At 46.8% G+C, this 25890-nt stretch overlaps 1 protein-coding gene across 1 annotated transcript in view; it reads left to right on the plus strand.

The window, feature by feature from the left end:
- LOC147745333 (uncharacterized) overlaps positions 1-25890 on the plus strand; it is a 124477-nt gene that overhangs the window by 79065 nt on the left and 19522 nt on the right. The window contains exon 5 of the mRNA XM_086952247.1: positions 11261-11353. Coding sequence (XP_086808373.1) covers positions 11261-11353 — 93 coding nt within the window. The remainder of the gene's footprint in view (positions 1-11260; positions 11354-25890) is intronic.

Consider the following 25890-nt stretch of genomic DNA (forward strand, 5'->3'; position numbering starts at 1 on the left):
TTCTTTAGTTAAGTTGTTTAGTCTGCTTAACAATATTCAGTTCAACGAAATTGCTACATTTCGTCCTCTCATAGGCGAGCGCTTTACAAAATGTTGCTTGGGCCTAACTGCGGTGACGCCCTTCCATTGAAGAGCGAATTGTAATAATCAGAGACAATTTAGTGGATGTCCCGTAACAATGCTACATTAAAAGAAAATATATTCTGTGTTTCGTTTTCCCAAAAGCAATTGAGGTTCGGTATTATAGCGCTCAATAATTGGAGATTCTGTTTAGTTATTTAAAATACAGCTGCTTCCTTACACACCCAGCTGTTAATTCCCACAACAGAGTTAGTGAGGAGCTTTATAATAAGAGTGTGTGCCAGCGGACTGGGCCACAGGAAGAATACGCGGGGGCGCGTCTAGCTGTAATCGGACCGACATTTCACCCGAGTCTGCTGCACTTTCTGTGAAAGGCTGAGATTGTAGGTATTGGAGCAGTGAGGAGTTATTGTGAAAGAGACATGCAGCCTGGGTCAGGCTGAGTGGGAGCTTTGCCCGGCCCCTCTAAAAAAATAATGTATTTTCATGCCCAACACAAACTCGAAAGTGAAATAGAGCATAGTGGCAAAACATGATTTACACAGGATCACACAATTTGATCAGTTTATTAGGCTAGGATGAATTCCATGTCTTTGCGACTAAATGCACCCGTTGCAAATGCACAGAACCACAGCTACAAATTATGAACCAGCACCTTTAACCATTTCCTGTCTATAGCATTTACATGCTCCAAAACGAACTGTAATTCTACAATGCCTGACTATAATTCACCCCACGATGATTATTTGTTTACAAGTGTTTTTCCTAGAGTCCTCTTTGCTTTGAAGCATGTGAGCACTATAGAAATAACACTAGAGCAATCTTCAATCTTTAGTGCAGTAAACAAACAGTTATTCAACGAAGGATGTGCAATGTTTAGTGCTGTACATATGATAGTTTAAGTGAAGTCATTTTTGCCGGGTGTCTCTGTCTGGTGAGTATTACCTCCTAGCTAAGACTTGTTTTTTGTATCTATCTTTAGCCAGTTTTCATCGTTGTGCAAAATGCTAACTGAAATAGTTGCAATACAAATCGCATTTGCGAGAGAATAAGCTATTGCAATTGTAAATGGCAATGCCATTTATTTATCTGTTTTCAAAACCAACACATAAATAAAAAGTTTGTCATTCACAATGCCAATAGCTCAAACTTTTCCAAAGGCGAAACCGTTGCATTGTAAATGCTTGTTTTTTCTCCTCGTGGCTTATCTGCTCCAGCCTTTTGCCAGTGCCTTCTACCTAGAAAACTAGGTGTTTTTAACTTGTCCCTTCAACATCCAGGAATGCGAGGCCAAAGAAGAAATTAGAAGGTGCAAAACATAGTTTGCCTTTGCAGGCAGGTTTGCAAGTAAAATATTTACCACAAACTAAAAGCCCTGAGCCTTAATTTCAATTAAATAATGTTACCAAAATCTTGCACTTAAAATGGTATGGTACTTTACATGGTTTTTTGTGCAGCACTAAGCATGGCTTTATGGAAGCACTGGGGCGCTAGACTAAGGGTGATCTCTGCTATAGCCAGGACGAAAGGAATCCAATTACAATGTCTGCTGCGGGATAGGAAACCTCAGGCCCTCACAGGGACTAAAGCTCTAGTCTCACTTAAGACAGGCATGTCCACAGGCATCACAATAACACATATGTTATCTAATTTATTGCAAGCAAGTCTCTGAAAGCTCTTCTTGACCTCGTTGCCCCTGCAAAAGCCATTAAAGTTTTGGTCAAACCCCTTGCTCCTATGCTGTTCAAAAAAATATAGTTGTTTTAGGGAGTGCTTAGTACAAGGGGTTAATCTTTATCTAAGCACAACCAATCCTGGAAGATTGGGACATGAGGACCATGAAAACGCAACACTTGCCCAGGATCACACAATGTGGTTAAGAGGTTGGGATTAAAGGTTAGAGGCTCCGCACCCTCGTATGGCAGCCGATAATTAAGCCACATTTCAATAAGAGCTGGTGCATTGTGTGCCTACACTCCGGGAAGCAGAGTGGGCTGTACCAAGAGGGGAGAGGAGAGAGGGGTGGATGGGGGAAGAGAGGGAGAGGTCACAACACACCTTCCCCCCTAAGGAAAACAGAGGAGAGGGAAATGAGAGGCTCCGGACAGGGGAAGAAGAATAACAACGAGGGTAAGCGTTGAGAGGAGGGGGGGTAGAAGGAGAAGTGGAAGAAGAGTGGGGAGGAGGCAGGTGGCAGGGAAGAGGAGGGAGGAGGAAAAAGAAAACAGGAGTTATATCACAGCAACCAATAAACAGCAAACTGTGAAACCAACACATAAACTTCGGTGTGGAACTGACAGGAAGTAGTCTAGAACAGAATGTTCATGAGTCAAGACTGCCGCCAAGCTGGGAGCACCTGTTACACTTGACTGAATAAAGTCGTACTTTGAAACCCATATGTGTAGTGGCTCTTTACTACACCTACATTAGCCAGAAATGTACTTCAAATGTCCAAAGAAATCTGCCTCTAGCGCCCCAGATTCTCTTTCTCAGCTACATCTTGCAATGGAGCTGGACACGAAATGCCACCACAAATCCAAGGCTCTTAATCCTAGGCAGTCAGGAAGGACGTTTTATTCTGCTGGAAAGTAATCGCATGCAAAACAAGTAAATACACTACAAGGAAAAGTACCAGTTAGAAGCTGCTTAAAACAGAAACAGCTAACTTTGCAAAACTCTCAGAAGAGGTAGTAGAAGCAATTGAATGTGTACTTATGCTGTTTGTCAGCCAGCATAATAAGAAAAGTACCAACTATCGAACCTCCTCTACTTGCTACGTAACACCCCAACCACCAGAAGCTATGTCTACCACCCTTTCCTTCTCCTGTTTGCAGCTCTGCCATTTTTCTAATTCCCTGTACAACCCATCTCATTTCCCTTGCTGTGTCTAAAGTCTCTGCCCCTGTTCCAGTTTCCCATTGAAACCCAGACTTGCCCCATGCTGTATTTCTTACCCCATCAATGTCCCCTTTTTTTTCATGTTTTTTAATCTAAATCCTTATACATCTCTAGCTAACTTTTGCTCCCTTCCTTTGCTCGCAAACTACCAATGTAAAACCACTATCCCTCCATTTCCCTGCTCTACTGCTCTCCTATCTCTTTCTGCTCTCTACCATCCATATAGTTAGCTGTGTATCTCATCTCCCTTTTCTGTCAAACCCCAAACCATCTCTTCTTTAAAAATCAGCATAACCCTAGCTTTGTGGTATTCCATCCCCTGAAGCCATAAGTGGTTCCTTCTTTAACACCTCTCCCATTTTTAGCTGTGAACTAATGGGCCATCAGTAGTTCCACTGTAACCCCCGACTAAGGGGGTCATTGCCTTCCTATGCAACTCCTCCTGCTCATCCAGTTACATCACTGCCTCCTGCTCATCCTGTTACATCACTCCTACCTCAGGACATCACGGCTTCCCTCTGTAGCTCACCCTGCACACCCCGATACATCACTGGCTCTCCATGTAAACTCTTGGTCATCACTGACTCCCATTGTAACACATTTTCCATCTCAAGAGCCCAAGTAATGTTGATGTGAATGTTTAAGTGTCGTCACCTCTGTCATACATGTGATGGCAGGGGTTTCCCATGCTCTGGTGTCAGGGCATGCCTAGAACTTGTTACACCCGGAGGATACTGATAGGTGCTTCCTTTTACTCTCTTTGTGGACAGTGCACAGGTGCAACACTTGCCTCTGTAGTCTCTATTGACTTGTTCTCTGGCTGCCGTCCTGAGGGAGACACCAACAGATTTGTGAAGTAATAATCAAATTCTGGGGACATTATCCATTTTCCGAGGCTGAATATTGGTGCAGCCACCTCCACATTAACCTCTTGACCAAGGTGACTGTCACGTCTTCTGTACGTTCATTATTTTCATCATTTTTTCATTCCTCTTTCTTCTTTTGCAAATGTCCTCAAATCTCCACTTTTCCCAGCTCTCTCTGACTTTGCATGTTGTATTTTTAACACCCACCTATGTCACTCTTTCTTTAGGTTGCCATTGATTTTTTTTTATCCTATTCCAAAACCTCTCCTTCCTTTCGGTCTATCTGCAGACTTGTGAGATGGCTTTCTAGGTCAAAATGATGGTTGAGCACATCTGGATAGCACAAAGTAAAAACTATTCATAAGTTTGTTTCTGGTCAAAATCCTCTGTGTATGCACCCAAGACCCTTTCAAAATGCCCCCACAATTTTGCTAGAATACTCTCAAGCCTTCATTTGAAAATATGGGGCAAACAAGTTAACTCTTCTAGCTTTTGTCATCTGGCCCCTGAGTTCTTTTTTGCAAGATTTGTTCTGCCATTATCAGGAGTAAATGTCCAACATTTCTCAGAATTAGAAAAGATTAGAGAAGAGTTGTTGAAAACCCTTAAAACATGCAAGGTAGTAGGTTTGCACAGACTCAAAAGGGCATTTCAGCCCTGGAACTGTTGCTTACCAGGACCTTCAGTCCCAGTATGTAGATCTGCAGAAACGTGGCAACATAAAGGGATTGCTAGTATTCAAACACTACTATGGTATGAGCCCTGGCATAGTCAGAGAGACTATATAGGAGCTCTTATATAATGAGATTGCTGCCATAATGTGTTGCTGCACTACATGGCACCAAAGGGACAAGTGGATTTTGTTACAGGACAAGTAGATTTATGAAGCAACCTGCCCCATGGACAAGTAGATATTTTAATAAATTCCACACCCCTGCCTAACCCTCCGGAACCAGACTAGGCGGTTCTGAGAACTTGCCAAGACCAACCTCGAAGCCAGTCAAGAAGACATGAAACGTTGGTACGATCAAAACGCCTCGTCCATTGAGTTCGAGCCGGGACAGCAGGTCTGGGTCATGTCCCCGGGTCAACCATGTGCCCTCCTGGACAAATCGACCAGGCCTTCAAGGTGGTGGAGCGCAAGAGCCCCGTCACCTACCTAGTGGACATGGAGTCCCCTAGGAACCCCCTCTGGGTCCTCCACGCCAACCGACTCGAGCCTCACTTTGTCCGCTCAGAACTTAGCCTCCTGATGGCTACCGACAGTGGGGCTGAAGATGACTCCGAGCCCCTACCAGACCTCCTGAATACCCTCGAAAAAGACGGCTCCATGAAGGAGTCAACCTCTCTTCCACCCTGACCCCAGAACAACGCCAAGATTGCCAAGGTCTATTGAGACAATTTGCCGATCTATTTTCTCTAACCCCCGGGGTTACCCCGTGGTGCCTCCACGATGTCGACACCGGGGATAGCCCGCCTGTGCGGCACCGGGCCTACCGAGTTCCCGATCGGGTGCGAGCCTGCATCCAGTCAGAAGTGTCCACAATGCTGGCTCTGGGGGTGGTCGAACCCTCCGACAGTCCATCGGCCAGTCCTGTTGTCCTGGTCCCCAAGGCCGCCGCCCCTGGCATCGCCCCCGAACTCAGATTTTGTGTGGACTACCGGGGTCTGAACGCCGTCACCAGAACAGATGCTCACCCCATCCCCCGGGCTGATGAACTAATCGACAGCCTGGGGGCGGCCCGGTACCTGAGCACCTTCGACCTGACCGCAGGCTACTGGCAGATCGGACTCACTCCAGGCGCCCAGGAGCGATCCGCGTTCTCCACCCCCGATGGCCACTACCACTTCCGGGTAATGCCCTTCGGAATGAAAAACGCCCCCGCCACGTTCTAGAGACTGGTGAATAAGGTGCTAGCGGGGCTCGAGGAGTTCAGCGCCGCCTACCTGGACGATATCGCGGTGTACAGCCGCCACTGTACAGAACACCCCCAACACCTCCGGGAGGTCCTGGCCGCCCTCCGCCTGGCCGGATTAACAATAAAAGCCAGCAAGTGCCAGATCGGCCAAAGTTCCGCAACCTATCTGGGGCACCAAGTGGGAAGTGGCCAGGTGGCCCCCCTCCAACCCAAGATCGACGCCATCATGGCCTGGGAGCCCCCGGTCACCCAGACGGAGGTCCGAGCCTTCCTGGGGCTCACTGGATATTACCGGTGCTTCATAAAAGACTATTGCAGTATTGTGGGCCCCCTCACGGAACTCACTTCCAAGAGACAACCCCAGAAGGTGCACTGGACACCCGAGTGTCAGACCGCCTTTGAGACCCTCAAGACAGCGATGTGCACCGCCCCCGTGCTCCAAGCCCCCGATTACAGCCGGGAATTCATAGTGCAAACAGATGCCTCCGATCACGGCGTTGGGGCAGTTCTCTCACAAGTCAACCCCGAGGGAATTGATCAGCCGGTGGCCTTCATTAGCCGACGTCTGCTGGCCCGAGAACAGCGCTGGAGCACCATTGAGCGGGAGGCCTTCGCCGTGGTATGGGCCCTCAAGAAACTCCGGCCCTATCTCTTTGGCACCCACTTCCGGGTACAAACCGACCACCGGCCTCTGGCTGATGCAGATGCGAGGGGAGAATCCGAAGTTTTTGCGTTGGTCCATCTCCCTACAAGGGATGGACTTCACGGTGGAGCATCGCCCAGGCAACGACCACGCCAACGCGGACGGCCTGTCCCGCTTCTTCCGCCTCGGCGAGGAGAATACCCAAGAAGATGGGTGACTCTCCCTGCCTTCAGCTGGGGGCGACGTGTGTTGGACCCGACCTCGTGGCGTGGTCCCCCTTCTCTCACATGGCGGGTCCCGGACTACCTCGACCCCTGTTCCCCGGCCGAGAGCAGCACCATCCACCCTCCACGAGAGCCGCCCCTCCGGGCAGCCACCAGCTCTTCTCCGTTGGAACTCGGCAACCTCTCCTCAACACCCTCGGCTGGTCCGAACCCTATTGCGGACCACCACCTCAGACCCAACCTCCATCTTGGGCCCTCCACGACCCGGCCTCGTGGCCTCGGCCCGACCCCAGCCGCAGACCCAGCACAGCCCCGACATAGAGGCACCACCATCTGACCAGGGGGGAACGAGACCACTTGACGGATAAATGGGGGAAAGAGTTTCAATGATTCTCCAACCGTCCCCCGACGCCTGGTTTCGATCGCCCCCAGCCTCCCTGGGCGCTGGCTCCACCCCCCTGCTGGGTGTCTGGACACGCACATCCCGGCCCCTCTGACCTCCAGGTGTGAGTGTCCGGACATCATAGGACGCCAGACCTATAACTGGGGCAGCCCCAGAGCAGGTCGGCAGTTGTATCCTGGAGTCGAGAGACACCGAGACGAACTCCTCCGCGTGGAACCTGTAAACCACCTTGAAGCCCTGCTGGCGCTGCCGCGGCCCATCTTCGTGAAACCATCTCTGGAGCCCTGCTGGCGCTGCCGCGGCCCTTCTTCGTGAAGCCATCTCTGGAGCCCTGCTGGCGCTGCTGCGGCCCATCTTCGTGAAACCATCTCTGGAGCCCTGCTGGCGCTGCCGCGGCCCATACCGAAGAACCCCCCGGCTCGAGGATTGAGAGCTGAGCGCAGGGTATCCCCGTACCAGGCCGGTACCAAGTCTGTCCCGCTACCCCCTTCCCTCAGAGACTAAGCTAGAAAGGATCCCTGGATCCACGCTTCCCTGTATCGTTACGATAACTTGCCTTAAAGTATTGATAAAAACGTTAAGAACCTATCTTTGTGTGGTATCCATCTGTAGGGGGGTGATTCCTCGTCTGTACGATCCTAGGAGAGGAGCCTCACCAGGAGGCCTCTCGACCTCGCTCGGCCAGTCCTAAAAATACCCTTTCCAACACTACCCTTGTGTTGAGCAGTGTGTGATTGCAGCTCAGGCTCAGAGAGGGTTCAGGCTGCCCATATGTTGGACTGTGTCAGTGTACCTTAGGCTCACAGAGGGTTCAGGTCTACCCATGTGTTGGACAGTTTGTGATTGCATCTCAGGCTCAGAGACGGTTCAGGTCTACCCATGTGTTGGACAGTGTGTGATTGCACCTTAGGCTCAGAGAGGGTTCAGGTCTACCCATGTGTGTCATTGAACCTCAGGGTCAGAGAGGGATCAGGCCTACCCTTGTGTTGGACGGTTTGTTATTGCACCTCAGGCTCAGAGATGGTTCAGGGCTGCCCTTGTGTTGGCCAGTGTGTGATTGCACCTCAGAGAAGGTTCAGGTCTACCCATGTGTTGGACAGTGCCTGATTGCATCTCGGGCTCAGAGATAATTCGGGTCTTCTGAAGTTGGAGGTAAACAGTTTTACTGCTGTGATTGTTGTACAAGCAGATCATCTTTTAACCCTTTCATTTCTTTAGTCATTTTTTAAAGAGTCTGAGATTTTGTGCTTTACTTGGAAGATAAAAGCCACATCCTTTTCCACATCATTCCGTGTTCAGATGTTCAGATGTTGAGGTTCTCCTAATGTTTTGAATGAAATGAAAATGGATTTTATAAAGCGCAAAATAGCTGCCCGGAGGCGTCCTAGCGCTGAAAAACTAACAGGTGTTGCCCATAGGGCTGAGTCCAGGAGAGGTTACTTATTTGTTGAACAGGAAAGTTTTTACATTTTTCCTAAAGGAAGTGAGGTCAGAGTTGGACCTAAGGTGGAAGGGAAGACTGTTCCATAATTTGGCCGCGTTCAGGGAAAAAGAGCGACCTCCTGATCTAGATCTTTTGACCTTTGGTACTACAGCTAGTAAGGCATTGGTGGATCGAAGTTGTCTGCTGGGAAGGTAGGGGGTAATTAGAGGCCGACTAATCAGTTGCCCGGTTTCCCAAAAAGATTGATGGGCAACACAAAGGGATTTGAAACTGATCCTGTCTTTCACCGGGAGCCAGTGTAATTTTTTCAGTCCGGCCTTCGCAGAGGTCCTGCGAGGGAGCTGGAGCAGGGTTCGGGCCGCACAGTTCTGGATTACCTGCAACTTTTTAAGTGTGGAGTCAGGGGTCCCAAGGTAGAGCGCATTTCCAAAGTCCAGCCTGGCAAGTATCAGTCCCTGGACCACGATTTGTCTGGCCTCAAACGGTAGTAATGGGAGAATCTTTTTCAGCACTCTAATGAGGCCAAAGCAGGTAGCAGATAACACAGCGGCCTGATGATTGAATGTTAGGGACTTGTCCAGCCAGATTCCCAGGCTTTTGATGGTATCTCTGGGGACTGGAGGGGTGCCCAGGCAAGATGGCCAGATTTTATTAATCGTGGAAGGTGCTAGATGTCCCAGCATCATGACCTCTGTCTTGTCTCCATTAAGTTTGAGACAAGACATGGTCATCCATCGATCAATCTCGCTCAGACATTTGGGCAGGCGTCTGTGCCTCCAGGGTCTCCAGCCGGCGTGAGGGAGACCACCAGCTGGGTGTCGTCCGCGTAGGTAACGATCTTTATACCATACGGACGGACGACCCCAGCCAGTGGTCTCATGTAGACGTTAAACAACGTCGGACTCAAAGAGGAGCCCTGCGGAACTCCACAGTTCAAGGGCTTGCTTGTGGAGATGGTTGCTCCTTCAAAAACCTGAAATTGCCTGCTGGATAGGAAAGAGCAGATCCACTCCAATGTTCCTCCTTGTATCCCAATTTCCTTGAGGCGCTGCAACAAGATGGTGTGATTTACAGTGTCAAAAGCGGCACTGAGATCGAGGAGGACGACTGCCACCGATCCTCCCCGATCCAAGATGCGCCTAGTTTCTTCCAAGACCGCCAAGAGAGCCGATTCCGTCCCATGCTTGGGGCGGAAGCCGGTCTGCGAGGGATCAAGGAGATTATTTTCCTCAAGAAATTTGGTCAAAAGGCCATTAATGTAATTTTCCAGTAACTTGCTGGCCCAGGGGAGCAAGGAAATTGGGCGATATTTACTGAGATTGGTGATACTCATATTCGGTTTTTTAGCAAGTGCTTTTACCCTTGCTTCCTTCCGCTTAAGAGGAACTATATTGGTGGAGATGGAGGCATTGAGTACTTTTAGCATGACCGGTAGGATGATCTGACTGACTGTCCTTAGGAATTTGGGAGGGGCCGAATCGCTGGGGGAGCCCGATTTTACTTGGGTCATTAGACTAGCTAATAAGTCCTGCTGTAATAATGGGAAATTCTCCAAAGTTGGAGTTTTATTTTCTGCTGCTCCATGGTCGGAAAAGCCGGCAGTAGCTGCCTGATTCTGTGAGTGAATGGCTGGAAAAGCAGAATAGATACTGTCTATTTTATTAAAAAAGTAATCTGCCAGCTCGTTGCAACGAGTTTGTATATCCTCACTATTTATTGGAGGCTGGGGAAGTGCAGTGAGATTTTTTACTATTCTGTATATTTCCCTCGAATTGGACCTAGCATCATTAATCCTTTGTGTGTAATGCTGGGATTGAGCTTTTTTGATCTCAAGCTTATAGTTCCTGATGGAGTTTCTATATGCTATTTTGTCAGGTTCTGTGTATCCCAGACGCCATTTCCTTTCCAGCCTTTTGCACTTGCTTTTTTTCTCCTTAAGTTCTGTAGTGTACCAAGGTGCGGACATTCTAGATCTTTTGGTGTGAGATTTTACTATAGGAAGAATAGTGTCTAATGACTGAGTGATCCAGCTGTTCAAGGTGTCATTTGCTTCTATAGGGTCTGTAGTAATTAGAGGGATTGTGGCTTGGAGTTCACGAGCCCACTCGTCAGTTGACAGTTTCGCCAATCTCGAGCCTCCCGCAAACCTGTCGGAAGGGTAGGCGGTTTGGGGATGCACCAGTTTAGCCGGATGAGTTGATGATCTGTCCATGGGAGAGCAATAGGAGATTCTGTTACTAGACCTAGACAGTTGCTAAATACTGGGTCCAATAGATGTCCTTTCACATGAGTAGGTGAGGAGACGAGTTGGACCAGCTGTAGTGCCGACAGGTCGGCAATCAGTTCTTGAGCAGCATGATCAGCCGTTTCTCCCCTGGCCTAAATGTCACATAACCAATGACTTGTCTCTGACAAAGGTCTTCATAGATTACCAAAGAGAAATATAATCTTCCTTCATATATGACAAAATAAGTTTAGTTTAATCGTTTCTGTTAATTGGTTTTGCAGATAGGCTCCTAAGAAACTGATACCTCTCTGATGTTGTTTCCTCCTTGGCTGCCTGTGATGTAGATGTAGTTTATACAGTTGTGCCCAGAGAGTTATTGATTGTTTCTGTTCTTCCCAATGTGACGTAATTCGCATGTATTTTCGGTTTATAGCTCATGTTTTAAGGCCTTCTTTCAGATAGTTGCTTTTTAGTTATACTACAAGGATTTCTCAACTCTGTGTTTTATCTGTCATTCTATAACGCAATTATATGTGGTGTGTCTCCTCTTTTCAGGGGTTCCACGTATAACAGCAGTGTTTTCACTGAGCAGTACAGAGGAGGAATCAGGTGATCAGGAGACAACAACACCTGAGATAGGGATATCAGGTGAGCATGAAAACATGTGGTTTAATCCAAGATAGTGGACAATATAACAAGTTTTGTGAATTTGAGAAATAATGCTTCATTGTACATAACCATTGGAACTTTTGGAGATGATTTAAGGGTGCATTTTTACAGCAATTATTATAGCAGATTTTTGGAAAATTTTAGATACGTTTCAATGAAGGAAAATTAATGTTCGAGGCATGTGGGGCTGTAGTAACACAAGTTTTGCATACTCCTGCCATTTAGTTTTGGGTCTGGATGTGTGTGAGAAGTTGGCCTGATATATAGTGCTCACTATTCTAGTGATCACTTTGTATCATTCCAAACAACCCTTATTGATGATTGGTTGTAAGTCAACCTTATAGACCAGCTATCCTAGTTGCATGGACAAGAGTAGTCTTTAGGCTAAACTCTAGAGGGCGTGTTAAGCCAGCTGTTTTACCATCACATATACCCCTTGAACATCAAGTGAAAGGACACCACACAAGTTGTTATAAAAATAAAGGATATTTATTTATAACAAGACTACCCTGAACTCTTTATGAGTCAGGGAGCTAAGCACAATACAAAACTCTTAAGAAAATACTGCAAGTTGCACAAATAACACAAATGCCCGAGGGGCACGAAAAACCATATACTCTAAAAGTGGAATGCGAAATACTAGCAGGTAAGTAACACGATCCAGAGGCTTCAGGACCGCTAGGACTACCTTACTGAACCTTTAGGTTAGGAGCAGGAGGCCTAGGGAACACGGGTGCAGAGTGGGAACTCTTACGCGGGATGCGGGAAAAAGTCTATGGATGCTAGTAATTCTAAAGTTACTGTTTCCGGTCGAATCCGACTAGGTAGACTAAAAACGAAAAAGGATCTGGACACTAGGATAGTGAACCTGTGCTGGAGCACCGAAATGCTCGGCTTACCTAGCCCAAGGGCAGCGGCTGCATATGGTTCAAATGACGTTGGGAATCCTCGTTGTAGTCTATGGAGCCTGAAAGAAGATGTTGCTGGCAGGCGACCAGTGAAGATGTTCGGTGTGATCCAAGGCTGGATCAGTGAAGAAGACGACCTGAAAGCAGAGAGGACTCAGTTCTCAATCACTAGCCAATGATTGTGTGGGCACCAGGATGGCACCGGATGAAGTCACCGCGATCAGGTGAGTGGGTGACGATGGACTCTGCAGCCACACGGACCAGGAGGCGTTTTCGACGGCCAGGCTGGGGGTGCGAGCTGTCCCACGGTGGTGTCTGCTGTCGGCGATGCTGGATTCCAGTATTGGAGCAACAAGCCTTGGCAAAGGCAAGCCCACGCGGTTGAATCAAAATGGCGTCTGGAGTGGACCAGGGGGGTCCAGGGCACTTCTTGTTGAACAAGGAGCAAGGGCCAGTCTAGAGGACCTAGACCAGCGGTGAAAACGTCGTGGTACGTCGTCAGGAGGGCCACTAGTCAACGGGCAAGTGACCGGACAACGTGGCAAGCAGCAAAGAAGCAGAAGGGCCCCACACAGATCTCGTGGATGCTGGGGGGCTGGACTTCAGTGCTGGAGCTGCTCAGGGTTGGGGCTTCTCAAACCCCAGTGCACCCACTCGAGGATCCCTCGGCGGTCGTGCTGGTTAAGCGTTGTGCAGGTCTTGAATGTAGCCGGTCCCACGGGTCTCGTCGCACCCACGAATCTCAGCTGGGCTGATGATGCAGGCAGAGGTCAGAGATGGCAGGGAATCCAGGTCTCGTCGAGCTGGTCAGCCTTGATCCGGAGGATGGACGTGCAGCAAACCGCAAGCGCTTAGGTGGTGCCTGCTGGTGCAGGGTGGCTACTCCTTAGCCACAAGGGAGAGTTTTCAGAGAATGTCAAGAGTTCCTTTCGTGGAAAGTAGTTCAAGATTCAAGATTATCCAATCTGGGAAGGGTGCCCGCTCCTACCTTTATCCTAAGAAAAGGGGCTGGCATGCGACTAGGTCCTGCCCATGGGTGGGACCAGGAGGGGAGTGGTTACACCCCTCTCCTTTGTCCGGTCTCTCCCCAGCTCAGGGGCTGGTGTGCCCCTTGAACTGGTTTGAGCCGGCATATGCACAGTGAGCACCGGGGTGCCACTTGCAGTCACCTTCCTCTCAGCCCTGCCTACCTGGGATACACAAAATCCTGTCTGGGGTGGTGCTAGCACCTCCCAAGGCAGGAAACCCTTTGTCCGAGCCGCCCTCGCTGGAAGGACTCCCAGCAGCAGGAGGTCAGACTTGTGTCTGTGGTGGCAACATCCATTTTGTGATGCTGAGGCTCAAGTTAACTTTAACCGGGGTTCACAGTTACATACATGTCGTGTCCCTCTAGAAGGGTGGAATACTAACCCCGTCGCCAGAATTGGCGAGGGGTTAGTATTCCAATTCGTAAGACACCTTACTCGACATGTTTTGATAATGATATGCCAAAGTTAGCATTTGACCGCGAGGTTCATAATGCACTTAAGAGTATATGGTATAGCGTTATCATGGAACCGCTATTAGGACTTGGTTACGCAAGCTGCAAACGGGCTCAGCTCATGCCAGAGAACCATCTCACATAATTCCAAGCACTCTGCCTTCATGATTGATAAGGCCTGCCATAGGAGTGACTGATAGGAATATATGTGCCCATTTTAGGGTTAGATATAGGAATACTATATCTAAAGCAAAGGGTGTTTACACCACCTTGCCCCAGCTGTCGTGCAGCCCGTTGTGTCAGATTTGAGTGGCCAGCCAGGGGTGGCATAATACATGCTGCAGCCCCTGGTAGGCCCTGGGTGCACCTATGCCCTGGGTACCTAAGGTACACTGTACAGGGGCTGATAAGGTGACTCAGTATCCAATTAGATATGTACCTAGGGTACGTGGAATCCATTTTACAGAGAGAGCAGTGGGCCTGGGGTCCTGAATAGCAGGGCCCCAGGTCAACTAAGTCGAAAAAACAGCAAAACGCCAGGCAAAAAGTTGGGGGCAACCATAGTCAGATATCCACCTTCCTACAATGTGTGCAAGTTGTTTTTCTTCCACAAAGTCTTTCAAGTCATGAGCTATAGTGACTCCTTCTATTGATGATGATGCACATGGGCATCGACTCCATTGTTATATTGTTTTCTTTCCGCTGTCTCGGTTCGGACGTGTGTGCCTGTGCTCTGGGACAATAACGTTACAGTGCTCTTTTTTTTTTCATGCTCCACTCTCACCCTCGTCTGTATTGTTTTTGATCTTGCTATTCTATTTTGCGTATCCTAGGTATAGAAAACTGTATCGCTCATCGAGTTGACACGCTTTGACCACGGCCCCATTATGGTCTTGCCTTTCAGAGCCTTTATTATAGTCTTCTTCAGGTTTCCCAAAGAATGCCTTGCTGGTGATGGAACTGGTGATGCCGTTACTGCCCTTGCTGCCACATGTAATATTCTCGGAACGATCAACATCAGGTCTGTAATGTGCGTTTGCCACCATAAAACAGAGAGGAAGATTGCAAGGCCTTTAGTTCATTCTTTTTCAAGAAGACCCTTCAAGACCATTGGCACATCGGTTCGCAATGCAGTGGAGCAACATCAAGGACACTCCCGATATCTTTGGACATGAAAGCATCAAAGCAGAGGATGAAGAACTTCCTGACCCATCTGTTGCGTAGGGACAGGAGTGCTTAGTTGAGTGCAGTTCCGGCTCCGACCTCGAGGTCGATTTGGAGATCCAGGTTGTTATGGTGGTTCAACCACCTGTGAGTATGGTATCTTACCCTCAACACTGGTAGGACACTCAGAAAGATACACGGTCCCTACCGATCAAGAGGCCGTCGGTCCACCACTACCTTCTGGCCATGGTTGACACTAAGCAACTGGTTCTTATACCCTCCCACCCCTCCGGCTTGGCACCAAAACACCAGCTAAAGCCTCCAACATCCAGCTCCGCTGTGCCGAGCCGACCATTGCTGCAGACGCAATCGTCCATATCCGCCACTTTGACTCCGAGTAACACTTCGGTGCCGAAACAGAAACACGGCTTGGTTCTGAAAGACTCGAAAGTCCACTCCACCAGATCTGGAAAGCCCGTGAAGCCCATCCTTCATAAACTGTAAGAGAAACTGGATGCTGGTCAGAATCAGATCCACATCCAACCTCACACATGGTATCCTTACTAAGCCTGCGGCTCCAATTCCTCCACCACCGAAAGGAACAGTTGTCTTACCAGCAATCTCTTAATACATCTATAGCTCTCAAACAAAGGAAGAATTCAGACAAATCCACTAGCCCTTTGCCACTTCCACCGCCTTCATCTACTTCACCACCACCTCCTCCACCACCACCTCCACAAGACTCCTCTTCTCCACCACTGTCTGTTGAAGATCTCCTAGACATAACACCTCAGGAGTAGCAACAAGATACCACAGGTGGGTACAGTGCAGGAGACGGAGCATATTGTACTGACCCATTGAACGCCTATTATGTTGACCCTCCAGAGGACACAAACTTCAAATTATATCCCAGTCAATCCTCTCCTCCTAACGATTCCACAGAATACCAGGAGTTCATAGGCGGAACTGCTGCTTTTCATGAGGTACAACTACATACGGTGCCTCTAGAATAGTATTTCCTTTTTGAAACATTTTCATCTACCCACAGAGACGCTCAGTATTTACCCATGATAAAAGGCATGTTACACCACACTGAGGATATTTTTAAGGGCCCTGTTAGAGGGCTATAGCACCTAGGGTAGATAAAAAAGATACAGCCTCTCCCTCAGATCCCATACAAATACCACCAGACTCGGTGGTCATTACCAAGGCACACAAACGTGCACATTCACAGGCTACAGGAGATGCCCCGCCACCTGATAGAGAGGAAAAGGTTTGTGGCATAATCTGCCAATCATTGGCGCATTGCCAACTCAATGGGATCGCTGGCTCGATGTGATCGTGTCCACTGGGATGAAATGGAGGAGCTACTTCAATATCTCCTAGAGAAGCACAAAAAGAGAGGACAGGAACTTGTCTCAGAGGTCAGACAAATCTCAATCTGCTCCATACACTGTGCCCTGGACCCTGCCGATACTGCATCTAGAGGCATCAATACCGACATTTTGCTGTGACGACAAGCATGGCTTTGCATTTCAGGGTGTACATTTTGATAAGGAACATCTTTTCGGTTCCCAAGTTGATCTGGCCCTAGAAAAGATTTAAAAAAAAATACTGAGAAGCAAAATCAATAGGGCCCTTCAAACACCTACTCCTTGTGGCTTTTATTGCAGCTCCAGTTATTATGGTGGTTCAAAAACCACCTCTTTGATGCCTCCATCTCCTACCAACGTAGTCAAAGCCAACACTCCTCTCCAAGAGGTTCCTACAAAGGTTCCTACAGGGGCAACAATGCCAAAGGTAGAGGCAAGAGTGCTTCCCCATGCAGTGGTACTGTTGTATAGCATTTTAAGACCCTATTGTAATTTTCCAAATTCATAACCTTATATAGGTATAAATCACCTTATCCTTATATAGGCATAGAAATCATAACCATATTTAGACTTAGCCCATGCAGTCCAAATACGGCATGGCTACTTCCACTAGTTCCAAAAATCCACAACGATTTCTTGGAAAAACTCGCCTGCAGCAGTAAGGGACTTCCCCTTGCTTGAATATTGATTTGTCCAAGGACTCATGGAGTTTTCAAAGAACTGTGAGTCTTTGATGATGTTATTATGTCCAACCTTACGTCAAACTCAGCACCTTCAAGGTATAAATATGCCCACACATGCCCTAGCAAACACACGGTGGTTTGGAGCAGTTCGACTATCTACTTGCCCGACACAGCTCGCCGCAGCAAGTGCCGAAGGAAGCCTACCCTCCAGCATACGCACTGAGAAAGACGCTGTCTTTTCTCTTGCAGAGAAATCCAGCTCCAGTGTTTCTGAGCTCCCCTTGCAGGGTGTTGGGAAATCGAGTCCTGAGACCGAGAGATACTAGACCTCCCCCATTCTAAACCAAGGTACGGAGCTGATTAGACCCTAAGAGAAATCTTGGATAGATTCTTGGCAAAAGAATACTAAACCTATGCTACACCTCACTTCTTCCCTCCTACTAGACTTAGGTTAGGTACATTGGGGTAGGCGTACTTTAGAAGCACCAGTTGAGTACTTTTAGTATTTATTATTTATGTATGTATTCTATTGCATAGAAACCATACCATGCTTTTACAGTATTATTTTATAATACTCTTCTTGCTGTACGCATTATACTTTACAGCCAGTATTACGATTGTAGCAGTTCATTTCCTCTGAATGAGAAAGAAGACTGTTCAATAAATCCTTTTATTGAAAACGCCTGTCTCTCTATTTCTCTGCACCTCTGGTGAAACAAAGCGTGCACGATTGACTGAGTGAAATATCTATCTATTGTTTCCACGACTCTAGAGATATGTTCTATCTTGGGGAAGCAAAGTTGTCATGTTTATGCGGTTGTCAGAGACTAATCCCTTCTTGTGAATTCGAGAAAGTTTCTAGTGACCTCTGAGCTAGCTGACACTCAAAATTAAGTTTAATATATTCAATAGAGACCTAGTCGACCTAAGTCCTACGTAAATTCTATAGTATATATTATCCCAATGCGCAGAGCCTATTGGGAATATAGGAACTTCACTACATGGCGCCCAACGTTTGGTAAGGCACTAATTTAACGCTAGATACTAGAGTAACTCAGTCGTGCTTTTCCCAGAGACCCCTTTTTCCTTCCCGTAAAATACTCCAATAGACGTCTGGAGTGGGTGAAAGGATAAAATATCCGCCATAACTGAGTAGGACGAAAAATCCTATGTATTAATTTTGGTTTGTTCAACGTTGAATGATACAATGTTCCAAAAATATTGTGCACCTTATCTTTGTTTCCTTGAAACTTGCTCTGCAAACTTTCATTAAACAAAATGTCAGATAGCGACACCGAGAACAGTGGACGTACAAGAAACAACGCAAGCGGTGGACATGCAACAGCAGACCGACCGGGTTTAGATAGTACAGGCTTTAATGAAGCTGACCCGGATGCTATAATCATCCCGGTAAATGTAAGAAAAAACAATCACCTTAAAGCTTATAACAAATGGCATATCCTCGAGAGGTGATAAGGTAATATTTGTTATAGAGGCACATGAATATCGGCAGACAGAGGTATTCTATTCATGGATTCTGTTTCCCACAGCAAATCCAGTAAAACATGAGTTGCACCACTACAAAGTAGAGGAACCTCCAGTGGAATACACTCTTTTTGAGGACATTGAAATTCCACTGACTTACCAAGAGCATCAGCTACAACATCAAAATCACATTACCAGGCTCGGTCCACTAGGTAGACCAGGAGCAACATGGCCATTACTAGCCAGCTATACACCACATTCTGACATTGAAAGAATGACTAGGGCCGGACTGGGAACCAAAACTGGCCCTGGCAAAGTGCTCGGCACAGGGCCGATTTTGCAGCTATGCTGCAAAAACGGCCCTGTAACAAAAATGGCCCCCAAAGGCCCAAAGCCGGCCCCCACCTGTGCGGCCCACCGGGTGATTGCCCGGTGCCTGCTACGGCCAGTCCGGCCCTGAGAATGACAGGTCCAGAACTATTAGTTCAGCTAATACATAGACAATTGGTTCAATATGTCATGCGGACTTTAACAGTTCAACCTGATATAAGGATTCCACAGCACACCCCTCACCAGGGGTACACAAACAAAATGACGCCACAAACTATACAATCAGTCATTGGTAAATTACCAGCAAAAAGGGAACAAATTCCATTCTGGTTAGCTCAAAAAATTACTCAAATAGAGGCAGTATTTCCCGGTAGTACACCTCACAGGATTCTAACAATCTGTTTACCAATGGGTATCGCACTTGGGGTACAGTCTTTGCTGCAATCTACACAAAAACACATGGTGTTCCATCTATGGCAGTGATACCAGACGTCCTGAAACAGATTCAAAATGAATATGGACCAGAACCTGCCTTAAATCTTGGTATGAAATTACTAAAAGATTTCACACAGGTCTCAGCTATATTATTAGCTAACATTAAAGGTGAAGAAACATCCGTGGCAATCCGCCAAAAACTAAAAAAACTTGATATTACTGAGCAACCGTATGAACTTGCAAGAATCATTGAAAAATCCTATGAAGAATTAGGCAGAGACAGTTTGGGTGGTAAACCAGTAAAACCTAAACTGGCTGAAAATCCTGAAAAAGTCTTTATTAAAAATAATCTCACTACTCCTAGAAAGAAGTAGGAAAACACTAAACAGACACTTCCAAAAGAGAAGCGTTCTCAGTCCAGAGGTAGTTCTCCTCAAAAGGAGCCCGCTGAAAAGAGGTATAACCTCAGGAAAAGGGATAATTTGAGAAAACCTGATAGATATCAAGATACTGATACACGTGTCTCTCGTACCTTTCAGACTTCTTTGCAGAAATCCGAAAGAAGAAGACAGTCAGAACATAAGGAAGAACGTGTGAAGTCCAAAGACGATCAACACGTTCCGAAAAATAAGAAAACTCAATTCACCAAAAAGAAGGTAGCAAGTCTAAAAATCAGAAATGCCGAGGATCTTGAGGACACAACTCAAGAACGGGGAGTGGTCTCAAACAATGCTAGACAGCCCAGCAGAAGTCACCATAGCTCACAAGATCCTGAAGGATCATCTGGAGACAGTGGACTTGAATGAATGCATTCAGGTTGAAACTGCCGACACCAGGGTTAGTGTACCCCATAGGTTATATGAAATAACGCTCCGGATGGACGGGGGCATACCAAGAAAAATACGAGCTCTCTTTTGGGAGAAGCTATCCAAGGGTTATGACATTCTTCTAGCTGAAAGAAACTGGTCACCTGAATTTGTCCTGGAGTGCCCACATAATAATAATAATAATAATAATAATACGGCATTTTATATAGCGCGAACAGCTACCTCACGAGGAGGTGTCCCGGCGCTGAAAGAACACCATCAACCAAGAGGACCGAAGTGAAAATGTCTAGTGCGGTTGGGTAAAGAGTCAGGTTTTTAGTAGCCGCTTGAAGCAGATTTCAGAAGGGGCATGCTGAATTTCTGGTGGCAATGCATTCCACAATGTCGCAACATTTGCCGAAAAAGCTCGACCCCCCCAGTCTCGCTCTTTTCACTCTGGGGGCCGCAAGCATAACTCGACAGTTGGAGCATAGTGCACGGGCCTGGAGGTATCTCGGTAGCCAAGCTTTCAGATATTTTGGGCAGGTGGCAAATAAAGATCTGAAGGCCAGCGTGAGTGCCTTGAATTTGATTCTGCTGGCAACTGGCAGCCAATGAAGTGATCGAAGATGCGGAGAGACTGAATGCTTAAAGGGAATTCTCACCAGCAGCCTCGCAGCCGCATTTTGGACCAACTGGAGTTTTTGTATTAAGTATTTAGGTAAGCCCAAATAGAGGCCATTGGCGTAGTCCAGCCTAGATGTCACTGTGGCATGGACCACTGTTTTACAGCAGCTCTCTGGTAGCAGTCTCAGAAACTTGTGTAGGTTCCTCAATTTGCTCAAGCAGCAGCCGACTACTTGTTGGATGTGCGTGGAAAAAGACATACTGTCATCCCACCGCACACCCAGGTTTTTAGCCGTCAGGCTGGGCGAGGGGGCTTGTCTCATTTCCGCTGGCCACCATAGCTCTGGGGGAGGACCCTTCCCAAACAAGATCATTTCTGTTTTATTGGCGTTGAGCTTTAATTTATTCGTATTCATCCAACAAGCCACATCTCGGAGACATCCCTTAAAGCTCAGGAAGGACTCCTCCGATGTCGCTGAATACGGAAATACCAATTGGGTGTCGTCGGCATAGGAGATTGCCTTAACACCCCAATTGGCAATCAGCGTAAAGAGTGGGGCGAGGTAGATGTTGAACAAGAGGGGGCTGAGGGCCGACCCTTGAGGGACGCCACAGCTAAGAACTTTGGGTGTTGAGGATGCAGAACCCAGCGCCACCTTCTGTGTTCTTTGGGATAGATACGAATGTATCCAATCCAGAGCCTGGTCACAGAGGCCTATCTCAGCCAGTCTCAACAAGAGTCTAGCATGATCAACCGTGTCGAAGGCGGCCGACAGATCCAGGAGTACCAGCATCGCTGAACTTCCTGAATCCATCGACCACCTTATTGACTCTGCCACTTCAATTAATGCTGTTTCTGTGCTGAAGCCAGGTTGAAAGCCTGATTGTGTCTCGTGAAGTATCTTGTTGTCCTCGATGAATTTACTCAGCTGGCGCTGTATTATTTTTTCAAACATTTTTCCCGGAGCTGCAAGCAGGGAGATTGGGAGTAGATTGCTGAGGTCTTTAGGATCCCCGTTGTTTTTTTTTTTAGCGGGAGGAGGGTTGCATGTTTCCAGATGGTTGGGAATATCCCAGACCTGATGGACGTATTCCAGATCTGTTGTAGTATGGGGGCCACAAAGTCCGCTATCGTGCTCCAGAGTTTAGGCGGACAAGGATCGTCCGGTGAGCCGGATTTGCAGCGACTTAGTTCTTGTCTGACATCTGTCAGGGGTATCGCCAGGAATTGAGCTAGGATTTCAGGCGTCCCCTCGTTGATGACTAAATCCGTTTTCACTGTTTTTTCCTCAGGTCCAAAGGACTCATAGACGTGTTTAATTTTTTGGTAAAAAAACTCTGAGATATTTCTGCATAGAGTCTTTGACGGGAGGACCTCCCTCTCAATACATATTGGTTTGAAGAAGGACTGTACTACCTTAAAAATCTGTTTGCTCAAATTTTCTGCTTGCTGGATTGAGTCCGCGAAAAATTGTTTTTTTGCCGTTCTAATTGCTTTCTTGAGTTTTCTGGATGCTTCCTTATAACTAATTTTTTCTAGGAGCCCGTAATTAGCTCTCCATCGTCTTTCCAGCCTCTTACATGCTGCTTTCTCTCCTCTGAGATCCTCAGAGAACCAGGGAGCGGAGGGAGAATTACGTTTAGATATTGCCCGTGAAGCTGGCGCAATGGAAGATACCATGTTTCCAACCCAGTCATTAAGTAACTGTGCATCAAAATTAGCATTTGAGGTAAGAGAGGGGGTATTCTGAGCCAAAACCGGGCCCATGATCTCGGGGACAAGCTTTTTCCATTGTCTCTTCATAAAGGAGCAATTGCTAGAGACCGGCCTATCCGTAGCTATGTTTAATGTAAAAGGGATCAATGAGTGGTCTGACCAAATTAACGGAAAAAGTGCCTCCGCCTCTACGTCATTAATATTGGAAAAAATTAGGTCAAGCAAGTGGCCTGCTCTGTGAGTGGGACCATCATTAATCAATCTCAAATTGGCTGTATTTAGTGTGGATCTCAACAACTCAGCCATGGCGCAGTCCGATTTATCCATGTGAATGTTAAAATCCCCGACCACGATGAAGTGAGGATGGAGGAGGGAGCTCTGTACAATTGTCTCCGTCAGCGTAGACAAATTGGGATCCTCACTACCAGGTGGGCGGTAGATCACTAATCCCGCTAAAGAGAGCTGCGGGCTTACTTGAAAGCAAAAGTGTAGTCCCTCAATTCCTTGAGTCGAGGTAGGGGTCGAGGATGTTAGTGTGAGCTGCTCTTTAAATATGACAGCCACACCTCCACCTCTCTTTGTGCCTGAGCGGTTTGAGAAACATATTTTATAACCCAGGGGTACTGCCAGCGCCAGCACATGGCGAATAGATCATTCTGCCAGCCTTCTCAAACCATATTCCAATTCATAAAAAATACACTTATGCCAGAAAATGGGCTGTAGCCCAGGTTCCAGCATTATATAAAAATCATGTAGGATGGGATGAGGATTCTCCTCACCAAAAGATCCAGTTAAAAACTCCAGCTGCTCGGAGGCAGTATCTGGTTAAGCAAGAAGCTAAAAAACAGGTGAGGGAGATCTTAAATCAACTTGAATACCAAGGGGTGATTGAAACATGCACCTCGTCCATTACCAATCCTTTGTTTCCTGTCTCCAAACCAGACAATACATATCATCTAGTTTTGGACTACAGACATTTAAACTCTTGTTGCAAAACATTTGCAGTACAAAAGGCACACAGTGCAGTACCAATGAATAACATTGTGCGTAAGAAATATAAAACAACATATTTCGAATGGTTTCTTCTGTCAAAACATTGCTCCTGAAAGCAAATACTTGACCGCTTTCACAATAATGGGGACACATCGTCAATTTTGTCATCTCCCCCAGGGATCCAAGAATAGTCCAGGGTTATTTTCAGCCAGAGTAACAGAGTTACTAAAAACGTATGATGATGAGGCATTATCTTATGTCGATGACATCCATCTTACAGACGTTGACTTGGATAGGCATTTGAACAGGGTGAACACCATTATACTTGGGTTCGCCTCTGAAGAGTACAACTTCAATTTTAAGAAATCATGAATTGCCCACCTCAACGTCCTATTCTTAGGATACAAACTTTCAAGTGAAGGCAAGAGCCTGGCAGCCAACTTTTTAGAAAAGTATGCGCTGCTCCAACCTCCAAAAACGCTGAAAAACTTACAGTCAATTTTAGGTTTCCTGAATTTCGGAAGAACTTACATTCTAAATTACTCAGAAAGGGTTAAACCTCTCTACGAACTAATCAAACCTGATTTCAAACCAACTAGTTGGACTCAAAAACACAGAAATTTTGCGTTCATTGCAAACAGACATGTTAGCGACAACACATTTACAGACACGCGACAACGTACGCAACCTTGTAATCGGAATCATCCCAGGGAGATGCGGATTCACATACCTAACCTTTAATGAAGGTGAAAAGGTACCAATAGCTTATAAATCACACTTGTGCACACAAGCTGAAATGAAATTCACTTGTACAGAAAGAATTCTGACAGCGGTTCAAACTGCAGTAGCAAAAGAGCACAGGGAAAACGCATAATGGTCGTTACGCCTGTACCTGCCCTAGAAGCAGTAATAAAAGCGAGCATTCCAAATGCAAAGGCTTTACATCCGAGATGGAAACAATGGGTTAATTCTCTTGCTGCAACAGACGTTGAATACGTTTTTGACCCATACTTGAAAACACAAGAATTTCTACAATGCGAACAAGAATTTCCTCTGCCTATTGAGATTCTGCTTCTAGATCAGTACGAATGTATAATTTATACAGACGGATCAGCCCAGCCCGCAATTGGGGGTAAACAAGCTTATAGTGCTACGTGTGCGATTGTTAAAGGTCGCTGGCGCGATGGTAAATTCCGACCTATGGTCACTAAAACACAATCTCTAGGAGATTGTACAGCTCAGCGAGCTGAACTACAGGCATTCAAGATGGCGCTTGAAAATACTGATCGCGTATTCCCCACACTCATAGTGTGCGATTCATATTATTGCGTCCAATCTCACAATGAATACTTGCAGAACTGGGTTCAAAACAGCTTCAAAGATGCAAAAGGTGGCACAATCAAGCATAAATTGCTTTGGGAACAAGTAGTTCTATTACAAAAAGAACTACAAAAGACTCACGTGATGCATACACTGAGTCATCAGCGTGATGGCGTTCACGTTGCAGGGAATTCATTGGCTGATGAAGCCGCGAAGGCAGATGTGCGAACGGCTTCCATAGCTGCAATCACTCGTTCAAAAACGAAAATAGATGGCAAAACAATGTTAGCTGTCAACTCCACAAGCAAATACAGCGGTGCAGCGTTACCTCAAAAATATCCACTCAAATTCAGATACATAATTGATGCAAACTCCGTTCCTTTTGCTCGAATCCCTGGAGTGGGGGAGAGAGTAATTCCAAACAGGAGGCGGAGAGGTGCTTTGATACAAGAAGCACATATGGGAGAGGGTCTGGTACATCAAGGGATCTCTAAATCTATACTAGAATTAAAAGAAAAGTACTGGTGGCCAGGGAGGAATGGTCACATTCACAAATTTGCAATTATTTGCCCTGACTGCAACAGAGATCGTAGCAGAGAACGCCCCCAGATACCTGACTACAGTGTAGCCAGCCCAGTACAGACACCATTGTTAGACAGCATTAGACTATCTACATGCGGACGTCCGAATGGACAGATGCAGTACCACAGCTATTAGGACAAGATTCATTTAGATGTGGCCCCAGCGCTCGGCTGACGCCAGAACTGTTATAAAAGATTTGCGAGTTACATTCTGACCAGGGTCCTGTGTTTAGCTTTCGAGCTTACAAGGAGGCCATGGCCAGACTGGGCGTTGCATTGCGGTATTCTGGTCCCTTCCATCCTGAGGGAAATGCGGTTGAGGAAAGAAAAAACCGAGACATAAAGCAATCTATAACAGCTAGGGTATTAGGCTTGGGTGACGGGTGGGTCAAACAACTAATAAGTGTCCAACGTAGTTTAAACAATCTGCCAAGAAATTCTCTGGGTGAAATCACTCCATATGAAATCCTTTTTGGTACTAGAATGCTTGTCCAGGACCTTGATCGTCACACTTCAGTGGTAGAACAAAAACCCTTTAATATTAAATATCGTTTGGCTGTTTTGCTGGACTTAAATGAAACAAGAAAGTCTGAGCAATACAATACAGAAGCCAA

Source organism: Lissotriton vulgaris, chromosome 1_1, assembly GCF_964263255.1.
Source record: "Lissotriton vulgaris chromosome 1_1, aLisVul1.2, whole genome shotgun sequence".
Classification (NCBI taxonomy): Eukaryota; Metazoa; Chordata; class Amphibia; order Caudata; family Salamandridae; genus Lissotriton; species Lissotriton vulgaris.